The following is a 20339-nucleotide window of genomic DNA, read 5'->3' on the forward strand; positions in this document are numbered from 1 at the left end:
ACCATCCATTGAGTCAGCCTGTATAATCACTTTTGTTTATTTGTTGAGCTTTAGAAAAGATCTGCAATATGAACCTTATTTACTGGTCCACCTAAAATGACATTGTATTATTTTTAGTGTTTTATTAAGGGTTCTGCTTATCATATAAGGCACAGTGAGTGGCCACTTCCCGCTTTGTTCTGCGAGTTTAGAAGTGGAGACAGCACACACTTGTGTAATTATTGAGCAACCTTCTCTCTCTCTCTCTTTCCCCCAGTTAAACACACAGCTCCCTCTGTATAAAACACTGACAGTTTCTGTCGCCCTGTTTTATTTGGTGGTTCTGGGTAATGAAGAGAAAATGCATGTGATATCGCAAAGTTGTGTCCTCTTTTTGTGGATACAGGTGTTGACTTCTGTGGAATCCAAAGGTAAGTCCAAAAAATATTATTTAAAGCTGACCTAATTGTTTCTTTTGTTTGTTTGAGGTTTTTTTTTTATTTATTTCTTGATAACCTGCAACTAATATAACGACACAAAATCACACTTTCTTTATTGGTATTCCACAGATTGTACACCTGCAGAATTCAAAGCAAGTGACCACTTTGATTCATATTTGGAAACAAGTGGTCTGGAGTCCGCATACCCACCTGGAAGCTCAGTAAAAGTCCCCTGCAAGATCGGTTACACTGGATTTTTCAAGATCCTGTGTCTTGATAACGGTTGGAGCCCTGCGTCTGGGAATAAAATGTGTGAACGTAGGTTACACACAGACATCTATCTATCTATCTATCTATCTATCTCTCTCTCTCTCTCACGATTTATATATATATATATATATATATATATATATATATATATATATATATATTATAAATATGTATATATATATATATGTATATATATTATAAATATGTATACATATGTACTGAGATTTTTAGGCATTTATAGAAGTTTAAATAATGTACCTTGCCCTGTTTGTACAAACCGTTTTTATATCTTATGTTTTGCACCATCTATTTTAAGCGAAATCATGTGGCCACCCTGGAGATTCTAATTCTGCACGTTTTCGCCTCGTGGTTGGAGATGATTTTGTCTTTGGGTCAGAAGTTCTTTACACATGCAACAAAGGGTAGGACAATCTTACCACATTACTAAATTTGTGTTTACCATTGTGCTTTTGAATGTTTCACTCAAACCTAACGTCTCTGTTTAGTAACTATCTTCCATGTGATGACTTTTGTTTTCATTCTAATGACGATTAAATCCTTCCAGCTATGTAATGATCAGTCGCTCAGACCGACGGCGTTGCCTGGCAAATGGTTGGGACGGTGCTGTTCCAGTCTGTGAAGGTATGAATGACTGATTGAGTGCCTAATATTGTAAAGGAAACATTACTTTGAATTTCTTTCTTTTTCATCCAAGAGACATGACTAAATACAAACACTGTTTATGGATTCATACATTTGAACAAATTTCTTTCATCTAATTAATTTTTTTAAATGTTGGTCTGTACAGCCCGAAAATGTTCAGCCATTCCCGTGGATAACAATGTCCAAGCGGACAGGGAGACAGATGGAGCAACCTATGGCACCATAATTCGATTTAGCTGCATAGAAAGTGATGAAATGTTAAGTGGACCAAATGAGATTATTTGTGATCAAACAGGAAAATGGAGTAGCCAACCTCCAACATGTAAAGGTATGAAAGGCTTCCAACTAATATCCAGCATCTCATAATCTGCTTATGACCTAGAGAGATCCTAGCACACCTCTGTACCCACAATATTTTCTAAATATTTGGCAGTCTTAGAATTAAATTTATTTAAAAATGATTTATCCTATTCCCACATTTTTTGGCAGGAAGAACTATCTGATATATTTTAACTTGTTTATGCATAACCCACACTGTTCCTAACATTAAGTTACTGAAAAAATGTAATCTATGAAGGATGGACATGACATTAAAGTACCGAAAAGGAGATGAGAGTACTCTAACGATGAATTAAATCAGATTTTTTTCAGATTGTACCTGTTATCTGACAAGCTGCTAGTATGTGATTACTTTCTAAACTCCTTTAAATCAACAAGTGTTGCAGTTATATTAATCCTCATGTGTGATTTCAACAGGGATAAAATGTGAGGCCCCGAGTGTTGAGAATGGTCGTGTAACTGGCAATCGCAGAGAATATAAGGAAAATGAATACTTGAGTTTTGTCTGTAATGAGGGATACACAGCTGCTGACAAAAGACCTTCAAAATGTACCCATTTAAGAGGACAAGCAGAGTGGTTACCCACACCTGCATGTAGAGGTAAATACAATCTCACTAATGTATGCTGATTGTGTCATGCTACGCAGTGAATGTTGAGCTGTGAATAAAGTTCTATAATCTATATTGTTACAACAAACTAACAAATACACTTTGTTTACCTTTTTTTTTTTTTTAATTTATTTATTTATTTCCCCAGAAATAAAATGTCAACTACATCTGCAAGCTGAGCGAACTACATTTGATCCTCCATATAAAAATGTGTTTTCACCTGGTGAATCTGTAAGAGTCACATGTGGGGAGAAGGACTGGGTTTCCAACCCTCAGTCTACCACAGCAGACATCACTTGCAAAGATGATGGAGAATGGACAGCCCAACCAGTATGCCATGGTGAACAAATTACTGAGATTTTTCACGAGAGAGATGATGCACTTAGTTTTTCAATCTTTATGTTTGAAGAATTCTGATGATTACCAATCTCATCTTGATTTAATAAGATTTTATCTCATTGCAGAGGTTATATGCCACGACCCAACCCCAGATCAAAATGTGTATTACTGGCATGCCACTGCTGCTCAAAAGAGATTAGGTGGTACTAAAAGTTATTCTTGTAGATCTGGTTTTGTAAAACCACGTGGAACCACTCAAGCTGTATGCAGAAGAGATGGATGGATACCGAAACCACTTTGTGTAGGTAATGAGAATTTTCCCATATTTTCCTCTAGTAAGTTGTGGTTTAATGTTTTCATTTTCATTTCATATATATGGAAAATTAAAAATGAGAAGTTTTCTAAATGACTGACGTGTTCCTTAAATGGTTTTAGTTGTTTATAATCATTTTTTTACATTTTATTTATTTTTGTTTACTTAAAGACACATCTAGACATGTCTGCAGAGAGAATGAGGCAGAATGATGGAGGGATGGGTGTAAAGTAGTCTTCTCTTTCTTTTGTTTGTTTATCTTCCAGCAACACAGTGTTCTAAACCAGTCATTGAAAATGCAGAGATTGTCCGGAATATCAAGGATTCTTACCGTGAAGGTGAGTCTGTCACGTATAGATGCTCGACCGGGAACCGACAAGAGTTTACTCTGACCTGTCAGGAAGGAAGTTGGAGTGGGGTTCGGACCTGTCCAGGTAGGAATGTTCAGCTGTTAGAGATTATCTTTAGAGGTGAATTACAGTGCAGTTTCATAGAGTGTTTACAGCAAGGCAAGTCTATTTATATAACACATTTCATGTACAAGATAGTTTTTTTTTTTACATTAAGCATTGGAAATAACAGAAAAATACAATTGAAATATCCAGAAAAGAGAATTACAGTGTCCATCTCTGAAAAAATGTCATACTTCTCTTCCAGAGCTTGACAGACGTAATAACGAGCCCCTAAGCTTGAAAATTATGAAAATATGATGACAAATCAGAGATTTATCTATAAATTTAGCAGGACTTGCACGTCCATCCCAGTGACACTTTGAAGGTGTCTATAAAGACAACCTTCCCTACTATTTCTGAAAACTGTGAACACAACAGTCAAATATGGCCACTTCTTCCCTGCTCAGACAGCTGAGAGCGACCAGTAGTGTTAAAAACAAAACAGTAAATCTGCATCCAGTTGCAGAACAAAGCAATAAATCAAAAGCAATAAGATTTTTGTAACAACCGTTTCACATCAGATTTGTTCTGCCAAATGTTTCTGTCCATCATCCTGCGCTCTTTCACAAAACCAAAAGAGAAGGACCCTCATGACCAGATTTCAGCATTTCACACGCACTCAGACATGCCATTGAAAAAGCTACATACTGGCCCGTATGTAAGTGAAGCGCTTTGAAACGTTTAGTTCCTCTGTACTGAATCTCAGCTGCTGTAGAAAACACAGGGACACTGCAAAGAAACAACTGTATGAAAAGTTATATAAAACAAAAAAAAAAAAAACTGGTCCAGCTGTAGGACTGACTTCACAGGACGATACAATAAACAGCAGAGCAATTACTCAAGCATGATAGTAACATGCTCATGCCACCAGATGGATTTAAATGGGGCATAACTATGATTAAGCTTTAAAAATAACCTTCCTCTTTCATGTTGCATTCAGGTGTTATGTCTTGTACAATGCCTGACATCACAAATGGATTTGCCATTAAACCATTGGACGACACTCTGTACTACTCCTGTGATCAGGACTATAAGCCTTTTGCCTCAAAAGCTTGGTGGGGTGAGGCCAAATGTAAAGGCAGAACCTGGAGTGAAAATGTACGATGTATAGGTAATCATTTCCTCTTGTCTCAATATTTTTGAATGTCATTTATTCATTCATTTATTCACTTTCTTAACCGATTTGTTCAGTTAAGGGTCTTGCCAGTGAAAGCATTCACTGGGCAAGGTCAGCAGTCGATCACAGGGCAGTTTTCACTGTCATTTAGTAAATTTGCCACAAAAGAAAAAAAAAACTTCATGATGATGCAAGTATCATATTCTTAAAAAAGTTGTTTTACTTTATTCTTTCACATTTTTTCTCTGCTGTTTGCGTTCTTGTAAGTATTCATTTAATGGGACTCTGTTTATTTGGTGTGCAAGGTTTTTAAAAAAAATTCTCTGTGCCTAATAATTTATAATCCTGTCTTTCAGCAAAAAATGCATGTGGAAAACCTCCTGTGATTCCTAATGGGGTGTTGACCCGTGAAAGTGGTCGAAATTTAAGGATCACTTGTGATGATGGATATTCCACTCAGAATAATCCTATAACCTGTGAAAATGGAGAATGGACGGTAACAGAAGGTTCATTCGAAACTATTTGCAGCCGTGAGTAGTCACATTATTGTTCTTATTGCTATTAATATTTTTATATATGAAGAGACAAGTTTCACATTATTACCATCAATGTCCTCATGTTTTGCAGCCGATCGCACACAATGTGACCCACCACCTAAAGTTGAGAATGCAGTTATTCGTGAATCAATTCAGAAGAAATATTCATCTGGTTCTGAAGTAACTTACGTTTGTCGTGATAAGTATATGACACAGGGTAAAACTAAATTGACCTGCAGTAATGGGGCATGGGAGGACACCACCATTATCTGTGACCGTAAGTAAATAAAAAAGCTTTGAGAAGTTACTTAATGAACTTTTGAAACATGTTGTAGTTCCAGTTGTTGGTTTTACTCTTTATCTAGAAGATCCAGTGAAATAATCTGTTCATTTTAGTCCAGTTTTTTTATGTATTTAAAAATATAAAATCCAATTATTTAAGAAATACATACTGCTGCTAAAAGTTTATAACCTGTAACAATAATTATAATTTGTGATTATTATTATTTATTATTATGATTATTATTATGATTATTATCAACAGAAGTACAGTTAATCAGATCAGGAAAAACATATTTCTTACACTATTATACAAAACCAAATGGGAGGAATCCAACGCTTTCTTAGAAATATGTGACAGTAAAGATGTAAAGTTTCCTGCTACCCAGTTAAAAGCTGATTTGAAGTTCAACCTGTTATATGGTTTTATGTTTCTTTTATTTGAAAAATATTGGTGGGTGACTTAATTTAAGTATTGATATTACTGTTTTTGATTGATTCTAGTGTGATAAGACTTAGAACATTCTACTATATGGACAATAAAATGATTTATTTTAGATGTATTAAAAAATCACCTACTCACCCAAAATCAGCCTCTCACTGGGATGAGGCTAAAGTCAGGGTTTTAAAATAGTACCAGTAATAACTTTGTTTCTAGACACCCCAATATAAAAATTCTACATGTAAGACTTGACAATTACCACAAGCTTCATAAATCAGGAGTCGATGTGGTTTCTGTGGATTTGGTTCAACTTTGTTTCAAAAGTCTCAGATGTCCAGAATCACCTCCACTTACTAAGATACTACCAACTTTCTGGATGAGTAACATCTTTTTATCTGCATAAATGCCTTAAAATTTTGGCTCAATGCCACAGATCAATTTCTTTGCATCAATATGTTCATTTCTACAGCCCAATCAACACGTATTAGTAATGGTATCCATGATACTAGTACTTTGTTTACTTGGTATCAGAGCGATACCGCATCTTGCAGCATCACACACCCTCAGCTGAAAAAATCCCTTCGAGAGCAAAGCACAACAAAAGTCCTTAATTTCTTTTTTTGGGATATAGTAAATATTTCTTTAATATAATGATGTCATTCTTCCTCTTTAGTGCAGTTAAAGCAACTCCACTTATTGATTTAAAATTAGGGAAAGATTGTGGATTTTCTTTCGTGCATGGATGTCTATAGGTACTTAAAACAGAATGTAGAGCAGCATGATTACAGTCAGGAGGGAGGACTGGAAATGAACCCTACAGTTTGTTGTCACAGTGCCACAATTCGTCTCCTAACACCAAATATGAAGACTCTTTTACTGTCACAGAAATGCTTTTTTTCATCCTTTTATGTCGCCATGTTCACTTTATGATGACATGAGAGGTTCAAGAGGGATTGAAAATTATTGGACTTTTCCTCAACAGAATACTGTGAAAAGCTGCAAGATGACAAGCTCAGTGTTGCCTCAACCTCAGTAGAAGTAAGATATAGAAATGAAGACACAATTAATTACAGATGCAAGTATAGTAATAAAGAAGGCACTGCAACTTGTACTGATGGCATGTGGAGAAAAACAGTAGAATGTGAAGGTAAGAAGGAAGATTTCTGCTCATTTATCCTTAAATTATATAGATTTTTATCTATAATGGCCTTGCAGTCCTTTAAGTGTATTTCTTATGTAAAGGGAAAACATGAGTAAGAGACTTATTTTGACTCAAATAACATGGAGTGTGTCCATGTTAACAAGTCAAAACATTAAGAACGCTGTTCATTTAGTTTGCTTGCATACAAATCTAGACATGTCTGCAGAGAGAATGAGGCAGAAAAATGGAGGGATGGGTATAAAGCAGTCTTCTCTTTCTTTTGTTTGTTTATCCTCCAGCAAAACAGTGTTCTAAACCCGTCATTGAAAATGCAGAGATTGTCCGGGATGTCAAGGATTCTTACCGTGACGGTGAGTCTGTCACGTATAGATGCTCGACCGGGAACCGACAAGAGTTTACTCTGACCTGTCAGGAAGGAAGTTGGAGTGGGGCTCGGACCTGTCCAGGTAGGAATGTTCAGCTGTTAGAGATTATCTTTAGAGGAGAATTACTGTGCAGAGTTTCATAGAGTGTTTGCAGCAAGTCTATTTATATAACACATTTCATGTAAACGACAGTTCAGAGTGTTTTACATTAAGCATAAGAATTACAGCAAAGTACAAATGAAACATCCAGAATAGGAGAATTACAAGTAGAGAAATGGAATAAAGACTAAAAAAAGATGTTTCCATCTCTGCAAAAATGTCCTCTTCCAGAGCTTGACAGACATAATAACGAGCCAATAAGCTTGAAAATGATGAAGATATGATGATAAATCAGAAATTTATTGATCAATTTTGATGGACTTACACGTCCATCCCAGTGAAACTTTGAAGAGAAACTTCCCAACTATTCTTAGTAGCTGTGACTACAACATTTAAATCTGGCCACTTCTTCCCTGCTCACACACTCTAGCTGAGAGTGACCAGTGGTGTTAAAGACAAAACAGTAAATCTGCATCAAGTTGCAGAACAAAGCAATAAATCAAAAGCAAAATCATTTTTGCAACAACCATTTTCCATCAGATTTCTTCTATCAAATGTTTCTGTCCATCAGTTTACACACTTACAGGACACTCATGACCAGATTTTATATGAAAATACCTGTTTATGCTTGTTTTGCTTTATTCAGACATGCGTGTGAAAGAGCCACACACTGACCCGTATACACGTGAAGTATAACATGCAGACTTTGAAGTGTTCAGTTTCTCTGTACTGAATCTCAGCTGCTGTAGAAAAAAAGAGACACTGCACAGAAGCAGCTTAAAACCTCTCTTTTCTACATGTGAACTGTAATGTGACTGCTCTACACTGACAGTGGAAATGTCTTTAGACGTGGTGCTGCAGCTCATTATTGTTGGCAAAGCTTTAGAGAAGCTAACTTTTTATAACGGCTGACATACTAGCAGTTCAGACCTGGATGGGGTTAAAACTTACAGATATACAACTAGTCCTGCTGTCAGATTAACATCACAATATAGGAATAATTCACACATGACAGCAACAGCTCAATATTAAGCTTCATTCAACTGAAGAAAGATGTGTAAAAAGAAATTAACTTCAGTACAAGAGCAAGACTGGTGCAAAAGAAGAGACTGCAACTTGTGCTGATGCTGATGTAGGAGAAAATAGTCCAATGTGAAGATTAGAAAATATTCATATTAATATTAATATCATTTATAACGTAACTTGTTAAGTACCATGTTGTTATTTGCTGTAACTGCAGTTAAAAGGAGTTAAATAAGTTGTAAAGACATCTGGACAGGAAGTATATTGATGATGTGCTCATTGGAAGACGGCTACATCTTGTGTTTTATCTTTCTGTTGTTAAATATTAAAGGTTCAAGTTGTTCGACTCCACCATACCTTGAAAACGGAGACTACTTGGGAAGCAAAAGTCTGTATGCACATAATGAGAGAGTTGAATACAGCTGTCAGGCTTATCACAAAATAGAGGGTGGACCGTACAAAATATGCAAAAATGGTGTCTGGACTGGAGAGATACGATGCCTCAGTAAGTTGCATTTGAAAATTTCATCTTGAATTGTGGGATTATTTTGTATATTATACATAAAAAATACATATTATTTGACCAATCAAATGATATGTATAGTATAAATACATTAAGATCTAAATACATAGTTTATGAAGTGGATCATTTATTGACATGTAACAGGAAACCTGACGGTAAAAATGATTTCCTAACACTTAATACTTATATTGTTGGTGAAATATTGAATATCATTGAGAATAAAATCTCTTTGTGCCAAATCATGCATAATAAAAAACACAAGCATAATAATCCTGCTTCTTATGAGCCAAATAATGCAAATTAAAAAATATATCATGCATATTAGTAATTTAGTGAGACATTTAACAACCAATTAGGTTTACTGGGAACGTGTCAATAACATGATTAGGCAAGAAAGGAGCATCTCAGGAGGCTTAGTCTGTGAGAGACAAACCACGTAGCTGAAATGTCTGAGGAACCTGAGAAAGTGCTGCAGTAATTTCCAGATTAAATTATTTGATGGTTATTCTACAGTTCTGCTTTTACCAGATGAGGCCTAAAACCCTTAAAAAAGCATCAACAAACATTAGTTTTGTTAGCAAACGTCCTGATAAAACCTAAAATATGAGAGAATTTTCACTGCCTGAGACTCCACAGTAAATGCAGAATAAACCTAAAATGTGGTCTGTTTCAATTATTCTTTCACCTGCAAGTATTAATGTTAAAGACAAATCCTTTAAATAAAAAAAAAAAAAAAAAAGGGGGGGGGGGGGTGTATATATTTATCTGTCACAATATCCACACCATGTTCTGAAGGTTTAAACTCAGATAAAATACGTTGTTATGAGTTTGTTTCATTTTCACAGAAGTTCAGGTACATGACTGTTTCAGTTCTCCTTTGTTGTATTTTTCTAATTGCAAAACTCTCATTGTATTTATTCTCTTGCAGAACCCTGCACCGTGGCTGAATATGACTTGGATGAGCATAACCTTGATTTTTTAAAAACAGAATACAACAAACTATATGCAGAACATTTAGATCACCTTACATTCAATTGTAAACCTGGATATGTTCGTGCTAATGGTGTACCAATGCGTCAGAGGTGTAATGACGGTTTGATGACCCTGCCCACCTGCAGGAAACCATAGTGACTTCAGATGGATTAAAATGTGCATCAAAACATGTAAATGATCGACAGCAGTAAAGCGTAATCTCATTCACTGCTGTGTGTGGTTATTTTCATAACAGCATATGTGCTGAATCTTTTGTCTGTAAATGTTTATTAAATAAAAACTCAGTACACAACATGTGTTACTTAAAAAACATGAATGTTGATAGTTGTCATTCATTCATTCATTTTCCGAACCGCTTATTCCAATTCAGGGTCGCGGGGAAGCTGGAGCCTATCCCAGCTGGCTTTGGGCGACAGGCAGGGTACACCCTGGACAGCTCACCAGTCCATCGCAGGGCCATACAGAGAGACGAACAACCACACTCACTCCTAGGGGCAATTTAGAGTAACCAATTAACCTATCATGCATGTCTTTGGATGGTGGGAGGAAGCCGGAGCACCCAGAGAGAACCCATGCATACACGGGGAGAACATGCAAACTCCACACAGAAAGGCCACTGACCAAACCAGCCAAGGATTGAACCAGTGACCTTCTTGCTGTGAGGCCACAGTGTTAACCACTGCACCACCGTGCAGCCCTGTTGATAGTTGTGGTTTCTTTAATTCTCTTTCATTTTTTACAAATCTGAAAAAATCTGCATGAAATTAAATAATGTACAGGATCAGATGTATTTGAAAAAATGTCATTTTATTTTAAAATATTGTACAAAGACAAACAAAATTTCTTAATCTGAATACACACAAACACACGTACACACACCTAGATATGTGTATGTGTGTGTGTGTATGATTTATAAATGTTTTGTTTTTCTTTGTACATTGTTTTACAAACACTTAAAAGAAAAAAAACTTTGCCCACCCTCATCATGCTCTAGCCTCTCTACAAACATCTACATCCAGTTGAGGAACCAATGAGGAACGTTTAGTGACCAACCTGTGCACCACAGAAACTCTATAAATGTATTTCAGAGAACAGATTCTGTTTCATTTCATGCAACTTACCTCAACTCTGTAAAACATCAAGGAAACATCTGCAGCAGACAAAAACATAACATACTGTGATACTGTCAGCAGAAATCTCCTTGTGACTTACGGATGAGTCTGATAAATTTTAATCCAGCTGTAGATGATGAAAAAGCAGACGAGGCTCGTACACCTGTGGTTGCTATTGATGCTACCTTGCAGAACCTGTCACACTGCTGAAGTCATCCAAGATGCTAGAAGTGCTTGATTCTTGCTGCACGACACCGGACAAGTGCTTTTCTCGTCATGTTAGTGTTGAACCTTCTCATGTCAGATGGTGGGGATCCCTTCCACAAACAGCGACAGATAAAGTAGATTAAATAAGTATACAAATCCCACAGGAAAAGCTGATTCCTGACTGTGATTCGTTCATGCCGGGGAGGCCCACTGAGGCGAGCTCATAACGGCAGGTCTGTGTAAAGAGGAATTTAACCTATCACTGTCTGTATGTTTACATGACCACAGATACATCAAACGAATGTGTTTGAAGGAACAACAGCAACGTTTCTAACAGACAGACAAGGCTGTTTTCACACCGCAGGCGAATATGGCTCAAATCTGACTTATTTGCCCACACATGACCCATATCTGACCACTTTTTAACAGTCTGAACAGCACAAGCTTCATGTGACATCACACATTCATGCACGTATTATATTAAATATGTATTATATTCAGTCTCTTTTGGAGGTTCCCACACATTATATACCATTTAAAAGCTAAGCTTCTTGAGATTCCAGTGGCGTACTGGAACTATTCCAGGCTACAGTCACAGATTTAGTGAAACGTAGTTTATTGTTAAAGTCAAACTGTACACCAGTAGCTGATGATGTGCAACAAAAATGTTCTTGTTACATCAACAAGGATCCAGTAACCAGTCCAGTAAAATACAACACAGTAAGTACATAAGATTATAGTGTGGATTCTCCACATTCAGGAAAATTTCTCTTTGCTCTGTTCTGAGCGAATAAAGAGGACTAGTACATCTGTTATAAAAAGAGATTGTAGAGTTCCTAAGCACTACACTGTATTTGCACTAAATTATCTCCAGGATGAATTTATAAATGTTTGCAAATTTCCAAGTCAACTCTCATGAAGTGAAAAAAATTAAGTGCAGTCGTGTGAGCACTAACCTAAAGTCTCTGTGTAGTTATTTTGCATTTTATATATATATATATATATATATATATATATATATATATATATATATATATATATATAGAGAGAGAGAGAGAGAGAGAGAGAGAAATAGATATATAGATATATATATATATACTTAGGACGTAACATGCAGATGGGAATCTGCAGCTGAGAAGCAAAACTTAATTGAAGCAAGGAAAACAGTCCAGGGAGCTGGTAGAGCTGCAAGCAGGCGCAGGTGAACTGAAGTCAGGAGTTGGGCAACAATCTGGCGCCAAATGCAAGATGGATTCTAGAAAATGTACTGCTGGTGGGATGAGTTGATAAATGGCAGCCGTGTCTTGGGAGTCAAGCAGAAGAACCCCACCCCGTGCACACACACACACACGCACACACACACACACACACACACACACACGCAAACACACACATGCCTGGAGAAAGGAAAAGAAAAGGACCAGTTTGAGTCCAGAAAACCATGACACGTATTAACTGAATCTGGTGCAAAAAATCTTCTCACTCAATTTGATTAAAGTATTTGGTTCAGAGGGAAATGTGTGCCATGTAAGAAATAATGTAATACACTGGATCCCACAAAGAAGCAAATATGGAAAAACCACAGGGCATAATGAGAACTCTTTATTCCTACAGCAGTTGCAAAATGTGCAAGTTATGCAATTATTTGTTTAGAAGGGCAACAATTTGTCACCAGCTGGGCAGGTTGTTTGCTTTTTTGGACTGTGACATGATAGGTCATCCCGAAGCCGCCCACATGTACTTAGATTAGCTGTTCCAGACTCCCAAAACATTGGTTCCGTATGGATTAAACATGCAAATTATAAACAATTTTAGTTTATTTACTTAAACTGTGAACAGGGACTGAATCCAGCAATAATCATATCTCAATTAATTTTTGCACATTCATGGCAAGGACACAAGCCGGTGCTTGAAAGTGACTTACCTGTGTTTGCAAACGTGTGTGTGTTAAAGAGCAAGCTGGGGGAGTAGGAGGTGTCACTTCCCTTGTGAGAAGAGTAAAAGACAGGACGTCTTAATAGAGAGATTGTATTTCAGTTTTTTCCAAATACAGAAGCCTCTGGATTTTCATGATGAAGGCGCGTCTCCATCTTTGCATTTTTATGCTGTGGCTGAATGTGCAGGGCTCTTTGCAGCAAAACGGTAGGGAAACCAGAGTTCTATTTTCTGTTGTTTCAATGCTGTGCGAAAACATATAAAACATTCACTTTACAAGCAATTTATTTTGAGTTTATTTGAAAAAAAATTGCACATTATTTATAATTATATGTGTAGTAATATATATATATATATATATATATATATATATATATATATATATATATATATATATATATATATATATATATATATATATATATATATATGTGTATGTGTGTGTGTTTATAACAGTAATAATGTATGCTTGCATTAAATTTAATTATCCAGCAGACCGAAGTTTTACTGTGTAAAGTCTTGCAGATATTGCCGATGTTTTGCGTGAACTCATTTATTCATTTATTTATTTTTAGAGCCCACTTGTGAAGTCGACATGACAAACACCAATCTCTTCATAGCTGGTTTACCTCCTCAGAATCAACCAATCACAGCTGGACATAAATTACGTTTTCTCTGCAGTGATGAGCACAAACTGCAAGGTGCAAAGGAGATTGAGTGTTTGCCAACTGGACAGTGGAATCTGCCATTCCCAACCTGTTCCGGTACGTTCCGCACCATGGAGGTCAATTCAGTTGCCTTTTCATTTCATGTTAGATCAATTTTATTAACAGAGAAATTCAACTACCACATAGTTCATGACTCTGTTAACAGTTTGACTGTCTTACCTCGTCATTCTGTGGCAGGAAGAGTACTGGTATAAAGTGTTTCCACTCTTACAGTACTTTGCTCTTAAATCACACCAAGATGATACTTGATTAAAAACTCGACTTTGTGCCTTTCTGAAAAGAGTTTACCTGTTCTCTGTCTGTGTGCAGGAGTTCCTCCCACCATGCAAATATGTGCATGTTCAATTAATTGGTAGATCTAAGCTCACCTAAAAAAGTGAGTGTCTGTCTAAGTGTTGACCCTGTGATGGACGGTATTGTGTTTGTGCGTGAGTCAATGATCAAGGCGCGTTGTGCGTTCATTACCTTTATTCAACTACTTTCCACATGTTTACTACCTTGCCGTAAATTACACCTGCTGTCCTAAAAGGCACAGTAACCTCACTGTCACTGTGTACAACCAAGGGAATAACAACATGAAGCATACATGAAGCAGGCAAATGGCCTGTTCTATAACAGACTGGTAACATGTGCAGGGTTTAGCCTGACTCTCAGCCCCTCTGGAACCATGAATTGGATTAGAAAAGTATAGATTATTCGGGGTGATTTCCAAGACTAAAAATAATGTATATTCCTAATTATGTCCATGACCAGGGAAAAAAAAATAAAGGAACCCATTTAAGGCGGGCCTAGGCAAAACTGGAGACAAAAGTTTCTATCATAAAGGGATGCAAAATGTCTTAAGAAGTGTTTGTCTCAAATGTGATACATTTGGCTTTATAGGGTTAAGTTGATAAAAGAATTTCAAACTTTACAGAAGTAAAAGGGAAGTGTGTTAGAGATCAAATAAAAAGTGGGGCCTGAATTTACAACCCTTTGATGCTAAACAGTTACAATGATGACTCAAAGGCTGGAAATAACAAAGCTTGACTGAAGCTGCAGATTGTATTTTGTATAATGGTTATCCAAACACACAAAGCTAATTTTTACTATCTATTTTAAAACAATATTGATTTTTTTTTTTTTTTTTTTTTTTTTTTTTTAAAGATCCCACCTGTGAAGTTGGTGTGATGGACCATCATCTTTTTGTATCTGGTTTGCCACTGGACCGAACAATTCAACCTGGACAAAAACTGCATTTTCAGTGCAGTGAGGGGACTGTACTGAAAGGCTCAAGAGAAATTGAGTGCTTGCGAAATGGACAGTGGGATTCCCCCGTACCAACCTGCTCCGGTATGTTCACCTAAACTAGGGGTTAACTTCATTTAATTTAGTTTAAAATGTCTTCTGATCTAACTTTTGGATCAACATTATCTACTTTTACTTTGCTCACAGCTGGTAAGTATCTTCTGATCCAGTTCAGCTGAAGAATTAAATGCACTATTAGAGGTGTTAAAAAATGCTTCTATTTTTCCCCAGGATAAACTTCAATATTTAATTAAAAGGGCAACAAAACTATTTTTCTCTTTAAGATCAAACACACAAACTAAGCTCAGAGCTCAGACTAACAGAGAAAGCCTAACATGACTAATGCTGCAGGCCTCATCTGTGGTGGAACAAGTCTGATCGGCCTCACAAAGAACACAGTTACTGAAATAAAATTGTCAGCAAAACGACCAACAGGACAAGAAACAACAAGACAAGCAGCAGTGACAGAAACTGCAACAGCAAGGCTATGGCTCCAGGTGGAACACAGCTCAATACCAGAGGCAGCAACAGGTAGCAGGTCCAGATGTTGATATTAACACCTAAATACCAGAAATTCTGAGTAAAGCAGCGTCAGAGGAAGGAACTGTTGCAGATTAGGAGATATAAATAAAAGAACAATATCTTGACTTCATGTCTGTAAACATTACATGAATTTTAAAGCAACAAAAATTGTTAATGGACTTGGTGGAAGAGATAAAGGACTTGACAACATATAATAGTGAAAAAGGGCAATCACATCACCAGATGCTGGAAGTACAAAGAGCCAAAACAGGAGTGAAGACATAGAAACGTGTCATTCCTTCCAAGCAAAAAGAAGAGTGAATCAGTCCTAACAATGTGGCCTACTAACAGAAAGCAAACGAATATCCTCCTTAAACAAGGGAAGAGCTTGAAAGGAAACATTTTAACTCAATTAACGCCTTACAAAGATAAACTTGGGCATTGCCAAGGAGACATAGCTTCTAAGGAACAGAAGACAATTCAGGCAACATGGACTGCAAATTATAAGGTGTTTAGCCAGCTAAAAATCTCACCTGAGCAAGCTAGAGTGCTGCCCAACAGATAGATGGAAGACCTGGAAAATCACCGGGAATGCTGAAAGGACATATATGCAGAGACTATTTATGAGAGCTTTGGACTCGGAAATTGAGCCAGACAGTAATTTTTTGGACATTGTAAGCAATACAATAAATAGTGTGATAGATGTGTAAATTTAGATCAGAAAATCTCAATTACTCAGTTTATTTGTAAAAGTTTGAATGCCGAACACCAAAGTACTGCAAAACACTTGGTTGAAATTAAAGAACCATTTGACATAATCGTTTCTCTTCTATTCACCTTTTTTATGCTGATGTCTCACCGCTTCATCGGTTAAAGGCAGAAGAGGGGGAAAAAATACATGTTATAACACAAATATTATAATAATAAAGATTAAGATTTGCCTTCTGCCCAAAGTCAACTGGGATAGGCTCCAGCTCCCCCGCGCCCTTAATTGGATTAAGCAGTTCAGAAAATGAATGACTGAATGAATGAATGAAGATTAAAATTCAAGAATCAAGAGGAATCGCATCACCAGAACGCTAAATGTGTCCTGCGTATAGAAGGTAAACCATCCTTCTGCTACCATAATGATGTACAGGAGAGGTTTAAAAGGAAAAGAAAACCACACTAAGAAACAGAAAACTGTTCATTTCTCCATGTTAATATAAAAACAACAACCCTTTAACTTTCACATGAACAAAACAGCCAGAAGACAATGTTTCTTTGTGTTTCTACATTTGTTTTGGACAAGAATGAACAAAATCAATGTTTTTTTAGGAAATGGATGCAATGTTAAAAAAAAGAGGCTTTTAATAATGTAATAAAAGTGAAAAGGTTGAAATTTGAAGAAGTAGTGTTACAATACTTAGTTTGGCTTTTATATACCCAAACCAATTAATAAAGATGGCTTAGGCAGGTTTATTTCCATATTTTTTTAAAGAAAGTCAGAGTTACTGCAAATTTACCCCTACCAAATGGTAGACCAGGACCTTAAAGGGTTAATGGCATTTATAATTGGAAGGTAATCAGATCTGCCAACCAACCACCACAGTTACCCCGCTCTAACCAAAGCCAGAAAAGGTTAAATTGGTTTCAAAATAGAGAAAGTTCAAGAAACACAATTGTTGCATTGAAAGTGCAATTGCGTTTAAAAATTGAGGTTGAAGTGTAAAATTAATACTACAGGTGAAAATGTGACATCTGGAACTACAGTAACATATTAAGCTGTATTTTCTCTCTTGTTGCCCACATTCTTGTAGGTTCTTCAAGTTGTTCGACTCCACCATACCTTGAAAACGGAGACTAGTTGGGAAGCAAAAGTCTGTATGCACATAATGAGAGACTTGAATACAGCTGTCAGGCTTTTCACAAAATAGAGGGTGGACCGTACAAAACATGCAAAAATGGTGTCTGGACTGGAGAGATACGATGCCTCAGTAAGTTGCATTTGAAAATTTCATCTTGAATGGGATTATTTTGTATATTATACATAAAAAATACATATTATTTGACCAATCAAATGATATAGTATAAATACATTAAGATCTAAATACATAGTTTATGAAGTGGATCATTTATTGACATGTAACAGGAAACCTGACGGTAAAAATGATTTCCTAACACTTAATACTTATATTGTTGGTGAAATATTGAATATCATTGAGAATAAAATCTCTTTGTGCCAAATCATGCATAATAAAAAACACAAGCATAATAATCCTGCTTCTTATGAGCCAAATAATGCAAATTAAAAAATATATCATGCATATTAGTAATTTAGTGAGACATTTAACAACCAATTAGGTTTACTGGGAACGTGTCAATAACATGATTAGGCAAGAAAGGAGCATCTCAGGAGGCTTAGTCTGTGAGAGACAAACCACGTAGCTGAAATGTCTGAGGAACCTGAGAAAGTGCTGCAGTAATTTCCAGATTAAATTATTTGATGGTTATTCTACAGTTCTGCTTTTACCAGATGAGGCCTAAAACCCTTAAAAAAGCATCAACAAACATTAGTTTTGTTAGCAAACGTCCTGATAAAACCTAAAATATGAGAGAATTTTCACTGCCTGAGACTCCACAGTAAATGCAGAATAAACCTAAAATGTGGTCTGTTTCAATTATTCTTTCACCTGCAAGTATTAATGTTAAAGACAAATCCTTTAAATAAAAAAAAAAGGGGGGGGGGGGTGTATATATTTATCTGTCACAATATCCACACCATGTTCTGAAGGTTTAAACTCAGATAAAATACGTTGTTATGAGTTTGTTTCATTTTCACAGAAGTTCAGGTACATGACTGTTTCAGTTCTCCTTTGTTGTATTTTTCTAATTGCAAAACTCTCATTGTGTTTATTCTCTTGCAGAACCCTGCACCGTGGCTGAATATGACTTGGATGAGCATAACCTTGATTTTGTAAAAACACAATACGACAAACTATATGCAGAACATTTAGATCACCTTACATTCAATTGTAAACCTGGATATGTTCGTGCTAATGGTGTACCAATGCGTCAGAGGTGTAATGACGGTGTGGTGACCCTGCCCACCTGCAGGAAACCATAGTGACTTCAGCTGGATTAAAATGTGCATCAAAACATGTAAATGATCGACAGCAGTAAAGCGTAATCTCATTCACTGCTGTGTGTGGTTATTTTCATAACAGCATATGTGCTGAATCTTTTGTCTGTAAATGTTTATTGAATAAAAACTCAGTACACAACATGTGCTACTTAAAAAACATGAATGTTGATAGTTGTGGTTTCTTTAATTCTCTTTCATTTTTTACAAATCTGAAAAAATCTGCATGAAATTAAAAAATGTACAGGATCAGATGTATTTGAAAAAATGTCATTTTATTTTAAAATATTGTACAAAGACAAACAAAATTTCTTAATCTGAATACACACACACACACACACACACGTACACACACACACACACATATATGTGTATCTGTGTGTGTGTATGATGTATTAATGTTTTGTTTTTGTTTGTACATTATTTTACAAACATTTAAAAGAAAAAAACTTCGCCCACCCTCATCATGCTCTAGCCTCTCTACAAACATCTACATCCAGTTGAGGAACCAGTGAAGTATATATATATATATATATATATATATATATATATATATATATATATATATATATATATATATATATATATATATATATATATATATATATATATATATATATATATATATTTGCTGAGGTTGAGGAGCCACTTTATTTATGATCTTATCTTATTAGTTATTCATCAGAAACAATGCTGTTACAAAGAGAAAATGAACCCACAGAACTGGTTAGTGGTCAGATGTTAACTGTTTTATTGAACAATAACTGGGATGACCAGGTCCAAGGATCTCAGCAGTATCTGGGAATGCAGACAGAAAAGGGATCCAGAGAGGACCATCTGGGTCGGTCAGATGGCAGAACAGGCAGCAAAAGGCAGGACAGGCAGGACATTGTTGAGGCTGTGGTTGGTCTCAGACTAGGACTAGACAGAAAACACCTTGGAAAGGCAACAATCCAGCATAGAACAGTGAACAGCCTGGGGTTTAAAAGCATGTGAGGTGCACTCAGCTGTGCTGCTTAACAATAGACCACACCTCCAGTAAACACCACAGAGAGAGAGCTACACACACACACCAGGGCTTGCAAATCTATGACAACTGTAGTGTGTCCAGGGTCACTTGGCCATTTTAGGTCTTGTCTAGCATGTACAGGGAGGAATATTTACAGCTTTCTATGATATTATCTGGGTGTATTTACAACTTAAAATCCTGCAATTTTAATCAACTATTTAACCAACTATTTTATTGGACCACTGTTACCATACTTGTTGGTCTGTCTTTACTGCAGTATCATCTGCTACTCGTTTACAGAGTTGTTTCAAATATAAATTTGTCATAAATTTTTACTAAATCGGCCATCATGATTGTTGCCTGGAATGGCATACAGTACATATTCAAACTTCAGGGAGCTTAGTTTTCCATTGGCATATAACATGTAGGTACTGCAAAGGGAGGATGAATTAAATGCATATTTATCAACGCGTCA

General features: G+C 36.2%; 1 protein-coding gene across 1 annotated transcript; it reads left to right on the forward strand.

Moving 5' to 3' along the window:
- Positions 1-323: 323 nt before the first annotated feature.
- On the forward strand, positions 324-18957 carry LOC306759517 (complement factor H-like). The gene is made up of 19 exons (XM_079245185.1): positions 324-410; positions 549-737; positions 1006-1111; positions 1255-1331; positions 1498-1680; positions 2109-2291; positions 2449-2640; positions 2765-2944; positions 3219-3386; positions 4345-4515; positions 4878-5051; positions 5149-5334; positions 6761-6925; positions 7219-7386; positions 8759-8932; positions 9879-10077; positions 13879-13981; positions 17581-17710; positions 18641-18957. The coding sequence occupies exons 1-19, from the start codon at positions 341-343 to the stop codon at positions 18838-18840; spliced, it is 3018 nt and encodes a 1005-aa protein (XP_079101311.1). The 5' UTR covers positions 324-340; the 3' UTR covers positions 18841-18957.
- Positions 18958-20339: the final 1382 nt, after the last annotated feature.

Source organism: Telmatherina bonti (genome assembly GCF_933228915.1).
Source record: "Telmatherina bonti genome assembly, chromosome: 8".
NCBI lineage: Eukaryota > Metazoa > Chordata > Actinopteri > Atheriniformes > Telmatherinidae > Telmatherina > Telmatherina bonti.